The sequence below is a fragment of the Alosa pseudoharengus genome, unplaced genomic scaffold, assembly GCF_046254945.1.
Source record: "Alosa pseudoharengus isolate Yale_2024_CS ecotype anadromous, Long Island Sound unplaced genomic scaffold, YU_APseudo_1.1 YU_APseudo_1.1_scf_9, whole genome shotgun sequence".
NCBI lineage: Eukaryota > Metazoa > Chordata > Actinopteri > Clupeiformes > Clupeidae > Alosa > Alosa pseudoharengus.
In genome coordinates this window covers 41,722,511-41,745,344 of record NW_027468881.1, presented here as the reverse complement: position 1 = coordinate 41,745,344, position 22,834 = coordinate 41,722,511, and the positions used below count along the sequence as shown (strand labels likewise).

The 22,834-nt window shown below is 41.3% G+C and overlaps 1 protein-coding gene across 1 annotated transcript in view; it reads right to left on the bottom strand.

Annotated features, from left to right (window-relative positions):
- The window catches only part of sdcbp2 (syndecan binding protein (syntenin) 2), a 54,016-nt gene that overhangs the window by 30,301 nt on the left and 881 nt on the right, over positions 1–22,834 (bottom strand). The window contains exon 2 of the mRNA XM_076275524.1: positions 14,844–14,895. Within this exon, the coding sequence (XP_076131639.1) occupies positions 14,844–14,894 (51 nt within the window). The 5' untranslated portion in view covers position 14,895. The remainder of the gene's footprint in view (positions 1–14,843; positions 14,896–22,834) is intronic.

Sequence of the window (22,834 nt, the reverse complement as noted above, 5' to 3'; positions counted from 1 at the left end):
TTTTACAAACGCACCACGTCGGTGCTTTGTTGGATTCCGACATGTCACGGGTTGTGGCCCGCAGGTGCTCGGGCCCGCCATTGCCGCTTGCGGCTATATTTATTATTATTATTATTATTTGTTCACCTTTTTGCTATTTTTGAGGTGGTTAGTATGGATGAAAAGTCTTGGAATTTGGCACACACATCTGGTATCACAATGGCTACACAGGCATAAAAGCTTGGCCCCGGGCGTGGCCCAGGGACTCAGTAGCGCCCCCTTAGGTGATTGATCCAGTGGTTGGCACATACTTTCAGCTAGACACACCAAATTTTGTAGGTGTGTGTATCTCCCCAAGATGAACAACTTTTGTATGTACAATGCATTAGCCACGCCCAACAGGAAGTGAGGTATTTGGGATTTTGTGCAGACTAAAATGTGATGAATTGTGATGCCAAAAGAGGTGCTTCCCAACGCTGAAAACGCATGAAATTTGGCACACACGTCAAGAGGTACCGTGAATACACAGGGGAAAAGCCTTGGCACCGGGCGTTGCCCAGGAACTCCATAGCGCCCCCTTATGTCACTGTGACTTGTGGTTGGCATATAGTTTTAGATACACACACCAAATTTGGTGGGTGTATGTAACTCCCAAAAACAATCAACTTTTGTATTAACATGCCATTAGCCACGCCCACAGGAAGTGAGGTAATTGAGATTTTGTGCGTTGTGGACATGATCAATTTTAACGTACTCCTCCTAGACGGTTGATCCGATTCATGTCAAAGTTGGTATACATGATGCTGAGATGTTCCTGATTATAAATTGTGAAGCTTTTTTTTTATATGTTGTAATTTGACGCAATGGCGAAATTATTAATTTTAATACCCTTCCACATAAACAATAAATGTGTCATATTTCACCATGTATGGCTTGAAATGTTTTACATTTCACAGGTCTTTGAATACCATGGGAGTGATGATATTCACATGCCCATAATGCATATTTTGCATAGCGCCACCACCTGGCAACAGAAAGAATGGCAATTACACTGATGTCACATGGTCAATTTTAACATACTCCTCCTAGACAATTTGTCAGATTCATATGAAATTTGGCAAATATGATGCCAAGATGTTGCTGATGTTAAATTGCGAACGGATTTTTGATATGTTGCAATATGTCATGATTTTAATATCTCACCCTATAAACAGGAAATGTGTCATAAAGTCACAGTGCATTGAATGAATGGTCTGAAACTTCTCAGGTTAATAGATATTATGATTATGATGATATTCTGACACCCAATGGGCCTGCTTGGCATAGCGCCACCACCTGGTCAAGCAGGAAATGTGCCAGAAAATGGACAATGCCTTAAGTGATTGATCTGAAACTTTATAAAATATTGGATATCATTATTGTGATGATATTCACATATATAATTCACATGCCTAGCATAGCGCCACCATCTGGCCAAACAGGAAATATGCCATAAATGCTTTATGCTTTGAATGAATGGTCTGAAACTTCTCAGGTTAATAGATATTATGATTATGATGATATCCAGAGACCCTATGGGCCTGCCTGGCATAGCGCCACCACCAGGTCAAGCAGGAAATGTGCCAGAAATGGACAATGCCTTAAGTGATCGATCTTAAAATTTACAAACATTTTGAATATTTTTATTGTGATGATAATCACAGTTAAGCAAATGTAATTTTCATGCCTAACATAGCGCCACCATCTGGCCAACCAAAAAGTGCATCAGAAATGTTCTTTGCTTAAAATGAATAGTCTGACATTTCTCAGGTTAATATATATTATGATTATGATGACACCCAATGGGCCTGCCTTGCGTTGCGCCCCCACCTGGCCAAGCAAGTATATGTTCCAGAAAATTAAATACAAAAGCAAATAGCACACGCATCAAATATGTACATTTCACACACGCACCGCGTCGGTGCTTTGTTGGATTCCGAAATGTCACAGGTTGCTGACCGGAGGTGCTCGGGCCCGCCATTGCCGCTTGCGGCTATATTTTTACATTACCTTTACACTTAGTGCTGGCAAGGCATTGAACTGGGCTTCATTCAAGGATTCCAACGGTACCTCATTCATGAAAATCGGACATACTGGTCAAAAGTTACATGCACACACCTTCATATACACAGACAGCCCAGCCCAGCCCATTAGACATTGCCAGATGGCTTAGAACTCTGCCAGGTGCAAGTAATCAACTCTAGCAGCAGAGCTCTACCAGGTGCAAGTAATGAGGTTCTGTGATGTCATAAAGCCCCAGCATTCCGCCATTCATTTCAATGGGGCCCAAAAACGCCGAAAAACGGGAATACCGCGAAAACGACAAGGGCCAGCGACACGAAAGCAACAAGCAAGTTACACCGGTTCGGGCCTGAATTTTTGGAGTTCGAACCGCGTCGATAGCTCAAACGGTCTAGGAGCAGTAGTTCGGCCAAAAAGTGGGTGAATAGGAAGATATAATAACTAGAATTGCGGTTCCGAGGAACTGCAAGAGTGGGTTTGATCTGGGGCACGGAACTCGGCCTCATCCAAGGATTCCAACGGTACCTCATTTATGAAAATCGGGCACACGGATCAAAAGTTATCTGCATCAACGCAACATCCAATAAGCTAAAACGCATAAATAACGTGGTTGCTATGCTGGTTGCTAGGGCAATCATGCTGGTTGCTCAGGTGGTCGCTAGGTTAGAGGGCAGTGCCTCCTGAGAGGCCTGAAGGGTCAGTTCTGAGGTTGTTGACTGCTGAAACCGAAAAATGGACTGCATTTTCTTAAAAGACAATGTGACTGAAGTGCGGGCAAAGTTTGCACAGAAATGTGCGATTTTTCCCACCCTCATCGACCTTGTCATAAAACTTGTTTAAATGATCACACGACGCCTCCTTGCTGCTTTGTCGTCTACATCAGCCTTTCTCAAACTTCTTTGACCTGAGGCCCAGTCAAGGCATACTTTGGGGTCAAAGGGCCCACCTACATGAACCCACCCCCTCCTCCCACCCCCCATCAAATTGTAATATCATCACAATTATTATTTTTTTTATACTATATTGCTATACATGCACTTCAAAACAGTCAATGTTTAAAGTGCTAAGATTGTTCACAAAAGTTTGTGAAAGCATGCACATCAGAGTACTGCTTTACTAATGTAAAATATAATTAGGCCTACACTAGTTTCATTGTTTTTGCATTGTTGCATGATTGATATGCTATTTAATTACATTTCATTTGAATGCCTGAATGTAAGAATTCAGGAAACACAATACCAGCTTTTAACATTTCAGTTGTTTACTAGTTTATGTAAATCACATAACACATGAACTGTTTACATACTACTGATAGCCCATTACTGTACACAATAATACTGTGCCCATTCATTAACATTAAACATCAGGCGTCTTGTTTACACATTTAAACCATATTTGCACTTCGAAATTCGCTTCCAAATTGTAGTAACTACATCTACGAAGTCTAAGGAAGATATCTATGAACATACTACATGGTTAAGATACATTTTGACAGAACTACAGACTTCGTGAAAGTAGCCTAGTAGCCCTACATAAAAGGCTCAATTAACTTCATTGCAAAATCGCGGTTGGTCTGTTTACACACTAAAACCATATTTACACTTCGAAATTCGCTTCCAAATTGTAGTAACTACATCTACGAAGTCTAAGGAAGATAATCATGTAGCCTGTTCATAGATAAGATACATTTTGACAGAACTACAGACTTCGTGAAAGTAGCCTAGTAGCCCTACATAAAAGGCTCCATTAACTTCATTGCAAAATCGCGGTTGGTCTGTTTACACACTAAAACCATATTTACACTTCGAAATTCGCTTCCAAATTGTAGTAACTACATCTACGAAGTCTAAGGAAGATAAAACTGTAGTCTGTTCAACGATAAGATACATTTTGACAGAACTACAGACCTCGTAAAAGTAGTACCTAAAATTAGTGTGATAAATGGCCATCACGTAGCCTAAAGCATATAGCACTAGCATGACAACAGCAAATAGCTAACGTTTACGTTAGCCTGACTTACTTATCGTTGACGTTGACCCGTTGACGTTCTTTTTAATAAACTGCCTGTAGAGTTCTGAATGCTTCGCTTTACATGTAGATACCCTCATTATGCTACGGTGTAAGTGTGTTGCTATTTGGAGCCTTGGTAGCTATTTATATTTACTACGTTTAGTTCAAGTGCTCTGGTTCAAGTATCGTTGTGTTTGGTGGGTCAGGTGACGAGCCGTCGGATCACAGCACAGCACCCAGAATGCATTGCAACACACCGTCTTAAAGGGACTCATCGTTAGGTCGGCTTTAAATGGCATACAGAACCTATAGCAATATAACGTTGTCTGTAAGCTCCACAGATCGTGGCAAGACAATTGAATTGATTGTGGACTTCTTGCCGGGCAATGATGAGTAACTTAACATGAATGTGTCAGGTGTGTAATGTGTGGATGTGCATAATATCTGTATGAAAGTGTGTTTCTCAATGTAATAATCTATACAACTGTATACATACATGACTAAGTTTGAATAGAGCATGCTGTGCATAGGACTGGGCTGAATGGATTGGTAAAATACTTTATTTATTTATTTATTTTTTTAATGACCTATATGAACATGGTTTGGCTTTAAAAAAAAGATGAGACAGCGCTTCGCGCTGTCTCATCTTTTTTTACATGACCTTTACAACTGGTGCTGGCAAGGCATTGAACTGGGCTGAATGGATTTGGAAAATATATATATATTTTTTTTTTAATGACCTGTATCAACATGGTTTGGCTTTAAAAAAAAGATGAGACAGCGCTTCGCGCTGTCTCATCTTTTTTTACATTACCTTTACACTTAGTGCTGGCAAGGCATTAAACTGGGCTTCATTCAAGGATTCCAACGGTACCTCATTCATGAAAATCGGACATACTGGTCAAAAGTTACATGCACACACCTTCATATACACAGACAGCCCAGCCCAGCCCATTATAGCTCTGCCAGGTGGCTTAGAACTCTTCCAGGTGCAAGCTTAAGCAATTAGAGCTGTGATGTCACAATCGAAATTTGAATTCTGAACATTCCGCCATGCATTTCAATGGGCCCAAAAAACGCAGAAAAACGGGAATACCGCGAAAACGTCAAGGGCCAGCGACACGAAATCAACAAGCAAGTTACACCGGTTCGGGCCTGAATTTTTGGAGTTCGAACCGCGTCGATAGCTCAAACGGTCTAGGAGCAGTAGTTCGGCCAAAAAGTGGGTGAACAGGAATAATAAATAACTAGAATTGCGGTTCCGAGGAACTGCAAGAGTGGGTTTGATCAGTGGCACGGAACTCGGCCTCATCCAAGGATTCCAACGGTACCTCATTTATGAAAATCGGGCACACGGATCAAAAGTTGTCTGCATTAACGCAACATCCAATAAGCTAAAACGCATAAATAACATGGTTGCTATGCTGGTTGCTATGGTGGTCGCTAGGTTGACATTACAGGGGTGGTTTCTAGGTTGTTGCTAGGGTAATTAGTTAGTTGCTAGTAAGCCATCTTAAGCTGACTGCATAAAGTGATTATTTTAAGAGATACATTTTCAAACCAGAACTGTGTATAGGTCATGGTTAAAAACGTATCAGAATCTCAGAAATAATCACGTAATGCAGCCAGTTTAAGATTTTTTAAGAAGTCAGATTTTTTAAAGGCAATCAAATTTCTGCTGACTCTCTTCTGGCTGCGGTTAAAGGCCAGCGCCTCCTGAGAGGCCTGAAGGGTCAGTTCTGAGGTTGTTGGCTGCTGGAACCGAAAAAAGGACTGCATTTTCTTAAAAGACAATGTGACTGAAGTGCGGGCAAAGTTTGCACAGAAATGTACGATTTTTCCCACCCTCATCGACCTCGTCATAAAACTTGTTTAAATGATCACACGACGCCTCCTTGCTGCTTTGTTGTCTACATCAGCATTTCTCAAACTTCTTTGACCTGAGGCCCAGTCAAGGCATACTTTGGGGTCATAGGGCCCACCTACATGAACCCACCCCCTCCTCCCAACCCCTATCAAATTGTAATGATATCACAATTATTATTTTTATACTATATTGCCTACATGCACTTCAAAACAGTCAATGTTTAAAGTGCTAAGATTGTTTACAAAAGTTTGTGAAAGCATGCACATCAGAGTACTGCTTTACTAATGTAAAATATAATTAGGCCTACACTAGTTTCATTGTTTTTGCATTGTTGCATGATTGATATGCTATTTAATTACATTTCATTTGAATGCCTGAATGTAAGAATTCAGGAAACACAATACCAGCTTTTAACATTTCTGTTGTTAGTTTATGTAAATCACATAACACATGAACTGTTTACATACTACTGATAGCCCATTACTGTACACAATAATACTGTGCCCATTCATTAACATATATTAAACATCAGGCGTCTTGTTTACACATTTAAACCATATTTGCACTTTGAATTTCGCTTCCAAACTGTAATAACTACATCTACAAAGTCTAAAGAAGATAAACATGTAGTCTGTTCATAGATAAGATCAATTTTGACAGAACTACAGACTTCGTGAAAGTAGCCTAGTAGTCCTACATAAAAGGCTCCATATTCACTTCATTGCAAAATCGCGGTTGGTCTGTTTACACACTAAAACCATATTTACACTTCGAAATTCGCTTCCAAATTGTAGTAACTACATCTACGAAGTCTAAGGAAGATAACCTTGTAGTCTGTTCAACGATACGATACATTTTGACAGAACTACAGACTTCGTGAAAGTAGCCTAGAAGCCCTACATAAAAGGCTCCATTAACTTCATTGCAAAATCGCGGTTGGTCTGTTTACACACTAAAACCATATTTACACTTCGAAATTCGCTTCCAAATTGTAGTAACTACATCTACGAAGTCTAAGGAAGATAACCTTGTAGTCTGTTCAACGATAAGATACATTTTGACAGAACTACAGACCTCGTAAAAGTAGTACCTAAAATTAGTGTGATAAATGGCCATCACGTAGCCTAAAGCATATAGCACTAGCATATGACAACAGCAAATAGCTAACGTTTACGTTAGCCTAACTTACTTATCGTTGACGTTGACCCGACACGTTTATAAGTTAGACCATAGACTGATAAGGACGTCCATCAAAATTCCGTGTGTATCCTGTGTATCTTTCGTGCTGCTATCCTGTTGCCTTTTCCCTGTTGTTCCGGCAACAAGGTTTTTACGCGATATTTGCCACATCCCAGAGAGTTGTTGTTTGGTGGGTCAGGTGACGAGCCGTCGAATCACAGCACAGCACCCAGAATGCATTGCAACACACCGTCTAGAAGGGACTCAGCGTTAGGTCGGCTTTAAATAGCATACAGAACCTGTAGTAATATAATGTTGTCTGTAAGCTCCACAGATCGTGGCAAGACAATTGAAATGGTTGTGGACTTCTTGCTGGGCAACGATGAGTAACTTAATTAGTAATGCTGCGTGGATATGCATGATATCTGTATGAAAGTGTGTTTCTCAATGTAATAATCTATACAACTGTATACATGACTAAGTTCAAATGGAGCTAGCTGGGTATAGGACTGGGCTGAATGGATTGGTGAAATACTTTATTTATTTATTTTTTTAATGACCTATATGAACATGGTTTGGCTTTAAAAAAAAGAGGAGACAGCGCTTTGCGCTGTCTCCTCTTTTTTTACATGACCTTTACACTTAGTGCTGGCAAGGCATTGAACTGGGCTGAATGGATTTGGAAAATATATATATTTTTTTTTTTTAATGACCTGTATCAACATGGTTTGGCTTTAAAAAAAAAGATGAGACAGCGCTTCGCGCTGTCTCATCTTTTTTTACATTACCTTTACACTTAGTGCTGGCAAGGCATTGAACTGGGCTTCATTCAAGGATTCCAACGGTACCTCATTCATGAAAATCGGACATACTGGTCAAAAGTTACATGCACACACCTTCATATACACAGACAGCCCAGCCCAGCCCATTAGACATTGCCAGATGGCTTAGAACTCTGCCAGGTGCAAGTACTCAACTCTAGCAGCAGAGCTCTACCAGGTGCAAGTAATGAGGTGCTGTGATGTCATAAAGCCCCAGCATTCCGCCATTGATTTCAATGGGGCCCAAAAATGCCGAAAAACGGGAATACCGCGAAAACGACAAGGGCCAGCGACACGAAAGCAACAAGCAAGTTACACCGGTTCGGGCCTGAATTTTTGGAGTTCGAACCGCGTCGATAGCTCAAACGGTCTAGGAGCAGTAGTTCGGCCAAAAAGTGGGCTTATAGGAAGATATAATAATAATAATAAGAAAACTTAAGAAGAACAATAGTGGGCTTGCTGGATCAAACCCACTAATAAGAAGAAAACTTAAGAAGAACAATAGTGGGCTTGCTCCGCAAGAACAATAGTGGGCTTGCAGGATCAAACCCACTAATAATAATAATAATAATAAGAAAACTTAAGAAGAACAATAGTGGGCTTGCTGGATCAAACCCACTAATAAGAAAACTTAAGAAGAACAATAGTGGGCTTGCTGGATCAAACCCACTAACTAGAATTGCGGTTCCGAGAAACTGCAAGAGTGGGTTTGATCAGGGGCATGGAACTCGGCCTCATCCAAGGATTCCAACGGTACCTCATTTATGAAAATCGGGCACACGGATCAAAAGTTATCTGCATTAACGCAACATCCAATAAGCTAAAACGCATAAATATAGTGGTTGCTATGCTGGTTGCTAGGGCAATCATGCTGGTTGCTATGGTGGTCACTAGGTTAGAAGGCCAGGCCTCCTGAGAGGCCTGAAGGGTCAGTTCTGAGGTTGTTGGCTGCTGGAACCGAAAAAAGGACTGCATTTTCTTAAAAGACAATGTGACTGAAGTGCCGGCAAAGTTTGCACAGAAATGTACGATTTTTCCCACCCTCATCGACCTGGTCATAAAACTTGTTTAAATGATCACACGACGCCTCCTTGCTGCTTTGTCATCTACATCAGCCTTTCTCAAACTTCTTTGACCTGAGGCCCAGTCAAGGCATACTTTGGGGTCATAGGGCCCACCTACATGAACCAACCCCTCCTCCCACCCACCCCATCAAATTGTAACGATATCACAATTATTATTATTATTTTTATACTATATTGCTATACATGCACTTCAAAACAGTCAATGTTTAAAGTGCTAAGATTGTTTACAAAAGTTTGTGAAAGCATGCACATCAGAGTACTGCTTTACTAATGTAAAATATAATTAGGCCTACACTAATTTCATTGTTTTTGCATTGTTGCATGATTGATATGCTATTTAATTACATTTCATTTGAATGCCTGAATGTAAGAATTCAGGAAACACAATACCAGCTTTTAACATTTCTGTTGTTAGTTTATGTAAATCACATAACACATGAACTGTTTACATACTACTGATAGCCCATTACTGTACACAATAATACTGTGCCCATTCATTAACATATATTAAACATCAGGCGTCTTGTTTACACATTTAAACCATATTTGCACTTCGAATTTCGCTTCCAAACTGTAATAACTACATCTACAAAGTCTAAAGAAGATAACCATGTAGTCTGTTCATAGATAAGATCAATTTTGACAGAACTACAGACTTCGTGAAAGTAGCCTAGTAGTCCTACATAAAAGGCTCCATATTCACTTCATTGCAAAATCGCGGTTGGTCTGTTTACACACTAAAACCATATTTACACTTCGAAATTCGCTTCCAAATTGTAGTAACTACATCTACGAAGTCTAAGGAAGATAATCATGTAGTCTGTTCATAGATAAGATACATTTTGACAGAACTACAGACTTCGTGAAAGTAGCCTAGTAGTCCTACATAAAAGGCTCCATATTCACTTCATTGCAAAATCGCGGTTGGTCTGTTTACACACTAAAACCATATTTACACTTCGAAATTCGCTTCCAAATTGTAGTAACTACATCTACGAAGTCTAAGGAAGATAATCATGTAGTCAGTTCATAGATAAGATACATTTTGACAGAACTACAGACTTCGTGAAAGTAGCCTAGAAGCCCTACATAAAAGGCTCCATTAACTTCATTGCAAAATCGCGGTTGGTCTGTTTACACACTAAAACCATATTTACACTTCGAAATTCGCTTCCAAATTGTAGTAACTACATCTACGAAGTCTAAGGAAGATAATCATGTAGTCTGTTCATAGATAAGATACATTTTGACAGAACTACAGACCTCGTAAAAGTAGTACCTAAAATGAGTGTGATAAATGGCCATCACGTAGCCTAAAGCATATAGCACTAGCATATGACAACAGCAAATAGCTAACGTTTACGTTAGCCTAACTTACTTATCGTTGACGTTGACCCGTTGACGTTGACGTTCTTTTTAATAAACTGCCTGTAGACTTACACAGTTCTGAATGCTTCGGTTTACATGTAGATACCCTCATTATGCTACGGTGTGAGTGTGTTGCTATTTGGAGCCTTGGTAGCTATATATTTTTACTACGTTTAGTTCAAGTGCTCTGGTTCAAGCATCGTTGTGTTTGGTGGGTCAGGTGACGAGCCGTCGGATCACAGCACAGCACCCAGAATGCATTGCAACACACCGTCTTAAAGGGACTCATCGTTAGGTCGGCTTTAAATAGCATACAGAACCTATAGTAATATAACGTTGTCTGTAAGCTCCACAGATCGTGGCAAGACAATTGAATTGAGTGTGGACTTCTTGCCGGGCAATAATGAGTAACTTAACTTGAATAGTGATGCGTGGATGTGCATAATATCTGTATGAATGCGTGTTTCTCAAAGTAATAATCTATACAACTGTACACATGACTGTGTTTGAATGGAGCTAGCTGGGCATAGAACTGGGCTGAATGGATTGGGAACATATTTATTTATTTTTTTAATGACCTATATGAACATGGTTTGGCTTTAAAAAAAAAGATGAGACATTATGAACATGGTTTGGCTTTAAAAAAAAAGATGAGACAGCGTTTCGCGCTGTCTCATCTTTTTTTACTTTACCTTTACACTTAGTGCTGGCAAGGCATTGAACTGGGCTTCTTTCAAGGATTCCAACGGTACCTCATTCATGAAAATCGGACATACGGGTCAAAAGTTACATGCACACACCTTCATATACACAGACAGCCCAGCCCAGCCCATTAGAGCTCTGCCAGATGGCTCAGAACTCTGCCAGGTGCAAGCTTAAACAATTAGAGCTGTGATGTCACAATCGAATTAGAATCCTTGAACATTCCGCCATTCATTTCAATGGGGCCGAAAAACGCAGAAAAACGGGAATACCGCGAAAACGACAAGGGCCAGCGACACGAAATTAACAAGCAAGTTACACCGGTTCGGGCCTGAATTTTTGGAGTTCGAACCGCGTCGATAGCTCAAACGGTCTAGGAGCAGTAGTTCGGCCAAAAAGTGGGTGAAAAGGAATAATAAATAAAGTAAACTTAAGAAGAACAATAGTGGGCTTGCTGGATCAAACCCACTAATAAATAAAGTAAACTTAAGAAGAACAATAGTGGGCTTGCTGGATCAAACCCACTAATAAGAAAACTTAAGAAGAACAATAGTGGTCTTGCTGGATCAAACCCACTAATTATACTAGTAGCAATGTTGTGAGTGTTGTGCTAATGTCATAGTAACTCAGTTTAAATAAAGATAGTGTGTGTCACACATTGCTGGAAGAAGTCGAACCCACTGACTTGATGCTACCAGAACACGAAGCTAGGCAATTTGCTAGGCTTCCTTCAGATACAGGTCTTGTTATAACCTCTCTGTACACTTTCAAAGTTTACAATACTTAGGTTTGTCTGTAGGGACCCTCACCACACTACCACAGAAGTGTAACTAGATGTACCGCGTAGCGGTACAAAATATGACCGCCGCTCAGTCCTGCACATCCATTCCGCGAAAATAAATCATATTAATGAATTTGTCTCCATCTTCTACTCCATTCCTCACTCTTGAAACTTTTGTGTATGCTTGTTTGAAATGTGTGTTTGCACACATTCCGCACACAAAGTAGCCTACTGGCGCTGCAAAGGTGAATAGATTTGTTTCTGGGCCAAAAAATCTGTAACATTGTTATAAAACCTTTAAAATCTCTAAACAATCACAAGTAGGGCAGTTCATCACAGTCCATCCATTGCAACTGGACTGATGAAAGGTACACCTGTAGGCTACATTGTATTTGGGAAAAGCAGAAGGTAGCAGCATAATGTATTTATTTATTTATTATTAAACAAAACAATCCCTGTCAGTTCCATGCAGTTTTCAACAGCTATCAAGAAGAGAGGTCATGTCATGGATTTTTGTGAATGTTTCTTCTTCTACATATGCATAAGTTTAGTCATCTAGTTCAAATGATATTCAGCTTTATTGTCAATGCACAAATGAAATACCAGTAGTCTAAAACAAAATGCCGTTTTTCCCAGTGGTGCAAATAACTGACATGTCCAAAGGGCCTTCATGAAATGCGTTGCGAGACTGTTCATACACATTTTAACGGGCAAAGTTGAAGAGCTACTCTCCGTTATTGTTTGTGCAAATAATATGCTGATTCATGTTCCCTTGCATTTTGCAACCATGAGGTCAATGGTTAAGCTCAATCTTTTGACGCAATCTTTTGATTTTCACCCAGCCTAGTCCATGGTAGGCGCCCGATAGAAATATTGTTTAATTTTGCGATTGAGATATCCACGCACTGGCGCCCCCCCTGCGACGTGTTCGCCCCCCGGTTTTAGAGCTATTCTAAATGCAAAAATGCATAGAGGGAGTTATGACAAAACCGTGACTGTTAACAAACTATAAGCTATATAAGGTAGGCCCTATGCTAGGCCTATTACACAACACAAATTGTCGCTAGGCTATGCTGGCGACCCAAATAAAATCTCCGTTGGAACCAATGGCTTACACCTTACAGTATCAAGCTGCCACCTCTTGGCGAAAAAGTTAATAGTTTTGCATATCAGTAGTAATACATTTCACGTAGCTGTGAATCACGGAAAGGGCGAATGAAGTGGACACTTCTAAACGGAACCCAACCCACTGTACAGTAGCTCAAGGTCTGTGGCTAAAGCAGCCATAATGAAAGCGTTATCATTGTTTGGATACTTCACACACACGTGTTTTTTAATCGCATAGACTACAACTACCAAGCTGGAATCAAAGCACATCGACTCCCCTCTCACACCCTAAACACGCACTTCGAACAAACAAAAAGCGCCTCAGTCTCACGGAATAGCCATAGGCAAAACTGTATCTGACCCTTGTAACGTTGGTACTAAATCATTCATCGCAAAGAATGATTTTTGTAGCACGTGCAACAAATATGTGTAGGTACAGCCCTGCCCTGAATACATCTCAACGTGCACTCTAAAACATCTGGTTTAAATGGAGATTGTAGATCATCACGGGATCATAGACAGGTTATCTTTCAGGTAGCCTATATATTTTCCATTAAAAAACCATCACGTAGCGAACGTGTTGTGGCTAACTCACTTAGCTCCTGTTAGTAGCCTAGGTTATGGTCATAAGCAAATGAGATGACAGTCGAAAGATACAATTAGTGCTGTTATCGATTTGCTTGGTAGCTTATAAACGCATTTATGGTTTTCTACAAATACATCAATAATCAAATTGGCCTCCATCACTCAACCATGCTAACGGTAACATAGTATGTGGGTGCCTGTGTGTGTGTGTGCATGTGTATATGTGTGCACCACCATCTACAGGCCAATGAGTGTAGAGTCACTAAATGTACACATAACTTAATTTTTTAGACCCCCCCATGGATGAAATTCTACGAAACTTGGCATACCCCCAGAGAATGTCAGGTTAATCATACACATAAAATTTGGTGCAGTTCTGAACGTCTTTACTGAAGAGAGGGGCGATTAAAGCAGAATGATATTGCATTTTCATTTTTTACCGGGGGGGTGCAAATCACAAATGAGTGATTATGGGCTAAGTTGATGTGGGCCCTTGAGACCAACATACCATAAAAATTTCTTCATCCTCGGTGCCACGGTTCAGGTAGTTATTGAGGAAAAACTGCATTTTTTGGGTTTCGGGGGGCCCAGCGCGGAGGGGGAGTGGCCCCCGGGGACCAAACGAAATTTTTCCGTAAAAGTCTAGTGGGGCTACATACCCACCAAATTTCATGTGCCCTGGTGTTTCGGTGCCCCGGGTATCGTTGACCAAAATTTCAGGAAGTAGATGACGGGAAAAAAAAAAAAAAAAAAAAAAAAAAAAAAAAAAAAAAAAAAAAACTTTGACAATCCCTATATGACCGCTTCGCTAGCTTCGCTAGCGGCGGTCATAATTATATTTTGAGCATTGTCAGTGGTATAAAATAGTGTTTGTTTTTTTAACATGCCAGCTGTCCCCCTTAGCTTAGACTATAAGCCCAGTCAACGTTAATGCAAAAAAACGCGTTGCTCAAAACTCAACCAATTAATGTAATCAATCAAAAGTTTGAATTTGTTAACTACCATAAATAGACCCTAAGTTCTTTTTACTCCGGAGTTACGCTTCAATAAAAAAAAGAGAATTTTGATCTGTCAGATTTATAACTTGATGCGTTAGGACAATCGTCTGCGTTGAGGCATGGGGCCTGAATAGTGTTTATCAGGTTGTTACTGCTTCAGCTTCCTAGTAGTTAAAAATAGTGTTTATCACCATCCTCTCCCAAAGAGGCCACTTGACCACATCTACGAGTTAGTCATGCGATCCGTACCTCTTGAATGACTTGCGACATCTTCAAATCACTAATGACTTTATGACTCACCTTAATGACCTTGTCCACCTTAAGGTCCTCAAGGGATGGATAGAGCGACATTCTGCAAAACACAACACAAACAAAACTGATAAATAACAATATAAAAGCTGTACAGAACACAGAGCACAGAACACAGAGTAGAGAACACAGAGCAGAGCACAGAACACAGAACACAACACAGAGCACAGAACACAACACAGAGCACAGAACACAACACAGAGCACAGAACACAGAACACAACACAGAGCACAACACAGAGCACAACACAGAGCACAACACAGAACACAACACACAGAACACAACACACAGAACACAACACAGAGCACAGAACACAACACAGAACACAACACAGAACACAACACAGAGCACAACACAGAACACAACACAGAGCACAGAACACAACACAGAACACAGAACACAACACAGAACACAGAACACAACACAGAACACAACACAGAACACAGAACACAACACAGAACACAACACAGAGCACAGAACACACAACACAGAACACAACACAGAACACAGCAGACAGTCAAAGCGGGAGTAAAGCTGTGTGATTGACTGGCATGTAGCCCAGCTGCTCTAATGAGATTGCAGCTTTTGAACGGAGTTCTGTTCTAATCCTCTATGATACTCCACTGTAGTCTTGGAAATAGGTGCGTGTTTTAACGCAACACAATTTACTTATCTTACCTTAAAATAAGGAGAATCACAATATTTTTGCTCTCTGTATTCATTGGAGTCCTTTCATACACAGTGTATTTTGAAGAGTGAAGGTAGGACGTGAAGAGGGAAGTAGGACGTGAAGAGGGAAGTAGGACGTGAAGAGGGAAGTAGGACGTGAAGAGGGAAGTAGGACGTGAAGAGGGAAGTAGGACGTGAAGAGGGAAGTAGGACGTGAAGAGGGAAGTAGGACGTGAAGAGGGAAGTAGGACGTGAAGAGGGAAGTAGGACGTGAAGAGGGAAGTAGGACGTGAAGAGGGCAGGTGTGTGCACTCACTCAATAATCTTTTTACAGGGAACAGAAATCTCTGGAAGAAACTCAGAATACTAACCACATGCTACAAATAGCTTAGTCTTTGACATGTGTGGTCAAAATACATTAAAAAAACAGACAAACCAACACAGGACCCTCACCCCAACAAGTGTCCTTTCATTCTGCACACTTTTGACAGGACTAGGGGTGCCACGATTCGATTAGATTTTCAATCTTTTTTAAATATTACTATTAATGCATTCCTTATATGCTACTTATTTTTTTTTGGCCTTTTCCTTTTCTGTTTTTTTTTTTGGGGGGGGGGGGGGGGGCTTTTATTTTGAAACCGCTTTTTATTTTGAAACTGTTCCAACCGCGAGGTTCAGCACGTGCATGTGCGTTTGTGCATCTTGGCATACATGCTGGACGTGACATTGGGGGTGTGGCTGCATCATCGATTCTACTTTTGAGTTCGAAGTTCGAGATTGAGATATAATTTCGATCGATTTCAATATAAAATCGTGACACCCCTGGACAGGACACATCATTAGTGTCCTTTCATTCAGCATACTGTTAAGTATAAGTAAGTATAAGTATATATACTCTTTTGATCCCGTGAGGGAAATTTGGTCTCTGCATTTATCCCAATCCGTGAATTAGTGAAACACACTCAGCACACAGTGAACACACAGTGAGGTAAAGCCCACACTAATCCCGACGCAGTAAGCTGCCTGCTACAAGAGTGGCACTCGGGGAGCAGTGAAGGGTTAGGTGCCTTGCTCAAAGGCACTTCAGCCGTGCCTACTGGCAACCCGGCAACCCTCCGGTTACAGGTCCGGTGTGCTAACCAGTGGGCCACGGCTGCCCCAACAGGATTTTTTTTTGTTGACAGGATTTTCAGCAACACAAGCACTTCCTCCATACTTCTCCCGCCTACACAAGTCCTTTCGGCAGCCTGGGAAGCGGAGCGTCCCCACCCTAACTAGACGGAAACCACGGTGACGGCTCATGCCCTTGCATGCCCTCCTCTCTCAGGGCTGGCCAAGGCCCCAGTCCGCTCTTGCCGTGGCACAGAGTGGATTTAGCATGACAAACCAGCACAAATATCACAGCAGCACAAATATCACAGCAGCACAAATATCACAGCAGCACAATTAAATAAATAATGAATAAACACATAAAGGAGCAGCAGTGTGGGATGAGTCATCATTCACACGGACGCCTCCAGACATTCTGCCTGCAGAGGGTGTCGAATGCGTTACATAAAACCTGTTAAAAAATAAATAAAAATAAGCAGGACGAGCCACCGTGCACACTTCTGTCAGTGTGGCAGAGAATGGGATGGAGGTTACAGAGAGGCAGAGAGCGGAGGAGTGAGGAGGAGCAGGAGCTGCCTGTGATGTTTTAGTCATCGCACTGCTGCCTGTGATGGTTTAGTCATCGCACTGCTGCCTGTGATGTTTTAGTCATCGCACTGCTGCCTGTGATGTTTTAGTCATCGCACTGCTGCTTCTGTGATGTTTTAGTCATCGCACTGCTGCTTCTGTGATGTTTTAGTCATCGCACTGCTGCCTGTGATGTTTTAGTCATCGCACTGCTGCTTCTGTGATGTTTTAGTCATCGCACTGCTGCCTGCTCTCAAGCTGCTACATGTTTGTTGTGTTGCCTCAGGTGGTTTCGGTTTTGCATAGTGCCTTTGTTTGTACATCACTTCTGGTAAACCTAAAATACACAGACACACACACACACACGCACAGGCAAAGTTCTATACAGACACACACAGGCAAAGTTCTATACAGACACACACAGGCAAAGTGGTATGATGCTCAATGATACAACCACCTGTGCAATGAAAGCTAAATTAGGGATGCACAATGATATCGGCCTGACATCGGTATCTGCAGCCTTCATAACTTAATTATCGGCATCGGCCAACATGGACATTTCTGCCAATGTGCCTGGCCGATAACAACATACTTCAACATGTTGGCTGTGTGGCCGTATTTACAAATTCTGGAAATTGATTAAAAAAATTGCTATTTGCAGGGCTTGTAAAGTACCAGTGATGCAAGGAGGGGTTAAACGATACTCTTTTAACGTTACCAATTTAATAACACAGCTTAAGAGCCATCATCCTGAACTCTACAAAGCACTAAGCCAGAAACGGCACCAGCTAAAACCGTGACGAGGCATTGCTAAGCTTTTGTTTACAATGCAATCAGTCCAGAATGAAGGCTAGCTGTAAATTTACTAGCCTACGTGTTGCAGGTCTCATTCACTTTACTCTACAGATTGACATTTTAAGTTTACAGGGTTACAGCTGCATTTCTGTTCATTTGAGAACAATGTGTCGTATTGTCAACAACTCTTGGGGAACTGTCTTATAATAATAATAATAATAATAATATTATATTATAATGTGTTATTTGAAATAATTTAAATATTTTTTCATGAGTGAATGTCTATTTCTAAAATGATACAGGGTTGAATGAAAGTAAAGTTTTTAATGTCCCGTATCGACAGCAAGTAGGCCTAGCCTACACCATCATAACAGGTTAATTGTAGTACAGGAGAAACTTTTCAATTAATAAAAATTAGACGTGAATATCGGTATCGGCAATCGGCCAAAATGAGCTTGTAAATATCGGCATATCGGATATCGGCTGAAATTCAATATCATGCATCCCTACTAAATTACAGAGCATGTTTGGGTTGATAGCCTATACAAAAACAATATGCTTTAATGTGCTCTTTTACACAAGAGATTCTAGGAAAACCCTGACCTAGGTGGATTTGTTTGGTTTATGATGGTGCACTCTGATGATTTATTTCCCAGGAAATGGAAAACTAGTGAGAGCTCACAGAAAATCATTAGAGCTGGGTTGGGGAGAGCTGGGTTGGGGAGAAGGGCATCTTCTGCCAGGAAGTCACAAGACTTAGTCTACCCTGTTCCAGAGGGGACTAATCTAGTCAGTTGCACTTTGCTGGCAAATATGTACCAAAATGAGCTAGTCTTTCTACTACAAGTATTAATTTAGATACAGGAACGATTAGCCTACAGAATTGACTTGACATGTGGCACTCAGCAGGCTTGAGAAAGCAAGTGAGTGTGTGGCAGAGCTGAGTGGGAGTGCACTTGGTGAATGGGAACAGAGCCATCTCCACATCCAGGATCTACTGCTCAGAGCAACCAACTCACAGTACAGCTGCATTCAGACAGGAAGCCACTAGCAATGACAGACCATGGAATGTTCAAGAAACTCAGTGATTATGGGTGAAATAACCATTGGGGACGCAAGACGTCGCGCCACACAGTTAGAATAATTTCAATTTTTTGAGGTGCAGCCGTGGCCTACTGGTTAGCACTTCGGACTTGTAACTGGAGGGTTGCCGGTTCAAACCCCGACCAGTAGGCAAGGCTGAAGTGCCCTTGAGCAAGGCACCTAACCCCTCACTGCTCCCCGAGCGCCGCTGTTGATGCAGGCAGCTCACTGCACCGGGTGTGTGCTTCACCTCACTGTGTGTTCACTGTGTGCCGAGTGTGTTTCACTAATTCACGGATTGAAGTGAATATATGAAGCACTTCGCTCTTTCTGTTTGAAATATCAATATCGTATCGATATCGTATATCGCCAATCAGCCCCAAAATATCGGGATATCAGTTTTGGTCCATATCGCCCAGCCCTAGTGTGGTAGAACATCTACGTATGTATCCTATATTCTGCATCCTAGTGTGGTAGGCAGCCCATCATTTGCAGATGTTGTTTAGCCAGAGCCTGTAGGTACTCCCTTGCAAACGCCAGTCTCCCCTGACAGTGATCATGGATGGTTTACTTCCCTATAGAGATCCTTCTTCAGCATAGATGACAGTGATCATGGATGGTTTACTTCCCTATAGAGATCCTTCTTCAGCATAGATGACAGTGATCATGGATGGTTTACTTCCCTATAGAGATCCTTCTTCAGCATAGATGTCTGTGTGTGCACACGCAAGAGAGCATCACGTGTGTCAGTCTAATCCCATCAAAACAGGAAGCACTAGTTTTTGGTGGTCAGCCTCACAACGACCTCCTTTCACAAAGACACAGTGTGCCAACGCTATAAGCCGCTATGAGCCCGCGCTGAGCTATACGCAATTACTAAGTGAATACGTAAAGTGTGTGTAGACATGTACCAAGTCCTCTGGTGTGTGATGAAAGCATTGTGAAATCAACATTACACCTGTGCATGTACTTGTGTTTAGTATCCTTTGTTTATCCTTGAATGGTTAGAATGCAATGGGAGCCTATCTAGAGACATTTTGTTTATTCCCAGGTGTGCTTCTTTGGACACGTCTACACGAAAACGACAGGCATATTGTCATGCCATTTTCACACCTTTCATACACAAAATCCATTTCGAGATATAGCGAATGGCATCATGGCTACGGCCTGGAATGCCATGAAAGATGGAAGATGATGACAAATAGCCTAAATAAATAAAGAGTAAGACAAAGCAAATAGCCTAGTAGCATAATAAAATACACTACGACTTGATGCAGCATACATGCAACATGTTTTAAACGATGGTATGAAGACACGTACATTTGCAAAGAGGAGAAACAACTTAATTTGATTTACAATGAAATGTTACATTTAGTTTACAAGTTGACAATCGCAAGGGAATAACTGCTCATTGTAACTAAGGGATGCAATAACGCCACCAACAACAACCAAAACCATTCATTGAGAGCTCCTAGCCGCATACGTACATTTCAAAACATTGCGACATGAAATGTCACAAAAAGCAGCTTAGGATTGTTTGTGCATAGGTCTTAGTGAGTTAGTAGTCCTTTCGACTTCTTCTAAGCTGTCCCAGACTTAGGTGCTACTTTTAAGGGCTCAAATGCTTTGTGAATTACTCTTATCTTAGCCAAACAAATTAGGAGTCCTAAAGTTAAGAGTGACATGCCCATTATTTTTTTTAGGAGTTTCTCCTAAATTCGCCAGATTCTTTGTGAATACGGCCCCTGAGGTTCAGATACTAGTCAGAAGTAGGGCCAACTTTCACCGCTAACGATCATAATCAGCTCCTAGTTGACCTTCCCTACCCGAACATTTCGAGCATTCAGGAAAACACTCCTGTAGGCCACAGAGATGGCCAGTCAGGATCAAACTACGGTCCAATGCCCACTCACAGGAAACGGGATGCCCACTCACAGGAAACGGGATGCCTTTCAGACAGGAGAAGGGGGTTTCCCCCAATGGCAGATCTACAAGCCTTTTCATATTTCACAGCAGAACACGAGACTCAAGATTGAACCACTCTACTTCCAATGGGACACAGCACAGCAGAGCACTTCTCCTTGAGGATGTCATACAATCCCTCCATTATGTCATTAGAGGCTGTAAAGCCCCCTTCAATATTTGCTCTGGGCTATGAGAAGGGTGGGGCATTCTCGCAGTATGTCGGCTAAAACAAGGGACCTTAGAATACTTTGGGCTTTCTGGCAACATAACCTGCCTCCACAAACTTGGAGGCCTTCATGACTGCTGTCTACTGGAAGTGGTTCGCTGGGGAATTGGAAAAAAAAGTGCAAATCACTGTTGGGCAGTGATGGGCTCTTTGCACTGGCTGAGTGCTTTTAGCAACAACATAATTGAGTCAGAGGACTCCAGTCCATCACTCCGAGGTCGCTGTGCCTTCATTGTCTTCCCCAGAACCTCCTTCAGCCGTTCATAAGCGAGCTATTATCAAGGCCAGCTCGGTCCGAAACAGAAGACAGTGATGCTATTTATAAAACTTATGGCGGCAAACACAAAACAAGAGGCCTCAACATGAGGTAAAAAGACTATACTTCAGAAGATGTACGGAGGTAGAGAACAGGAAAGTCTGGACAACCAGACTAGCTAAAGAGCTCTCACACTTCTGGACAGTTCTTAAAACAGCTAACCTCAAACAAAGATAATTTATCAAATTTTACATTACTTTGCCAAAACAAACATCAACAACTTTCTGTTCTGGAATAAATCTTTAGATTTTGGAATCTCTAGACAACATTTTCAAAAAATGATCTCTAATCAAACAAAGCAAAAGCATATTGTGCAAAACCGTCACGAGAGGTTTTTTGAAGGGAACTGGAAACACAAATGAGTCACTCTGGGGAAAGGATTATTGCCCTATTGACACAGAGGTCAGAGAAACGAAGTTGCATAATGTCTTCATGTAAGCATCATAAAATTATCTGAATCGCCCGAAGGGTCGGACATCCGTTTGAAGATCCGCATAGTGCGGAGGACATGTCTGAAAACAGTTATGGTCATAGATAGCAGCACCAGCTGAAATCTCCAAAACTCCAGAGTGTGAGGTCTGGGGAGGTAAAGAAAACGTTCATTCTCAGCCTGGAAAACGAAACCATTGAGACTGGCCTGAATCTGTGATTTTATAAGAGGTGGGTGACAGGTGACGAGTGACGGGTGTTCTAACTTTAAAATGACAAATCACACATGACTGTTTTTCATTATATTATTTCGCTTTACCGGAGTTGTATTTGTTGTGAGATCTTACTTTGTTAGTTTAAGAAAAGAGACACCAATATTGCGCTGCGCATATCCACCATCACGTGAAACTTACAACACTGTTACCAATGGCCAGCCAGTCTGAAATGAGTGGCTAACATAATCCTGAAGCTGATGTCATTCTGGAATCCCCCGTTCTACCTCCTTCAACCAAATGGCCTTGCTAAGGTTAAGATGTTTGGTCTGACAAAAAATTGTGAGAAACAGTTTCATTCACATGAGTGGGGAAGCAAGTTAGCGTCACTAAACTTACTTATGAGTTAACTATCAAAGTAACATGACTTGGAGACAGTTCATACTGGCTAAATAAGTTAAAAGTAAATGTTGGCCACAGCAGAGAAGAGGCCTCCGACATAAGTGCCTCAAACACATCAATTTACCTAGCACCATATATAAAGGCCTAGCACTTAAGTGTCGTCATCACGCCGATGATAAATAACGTTAACGGTAGCTGCTAGATGTTT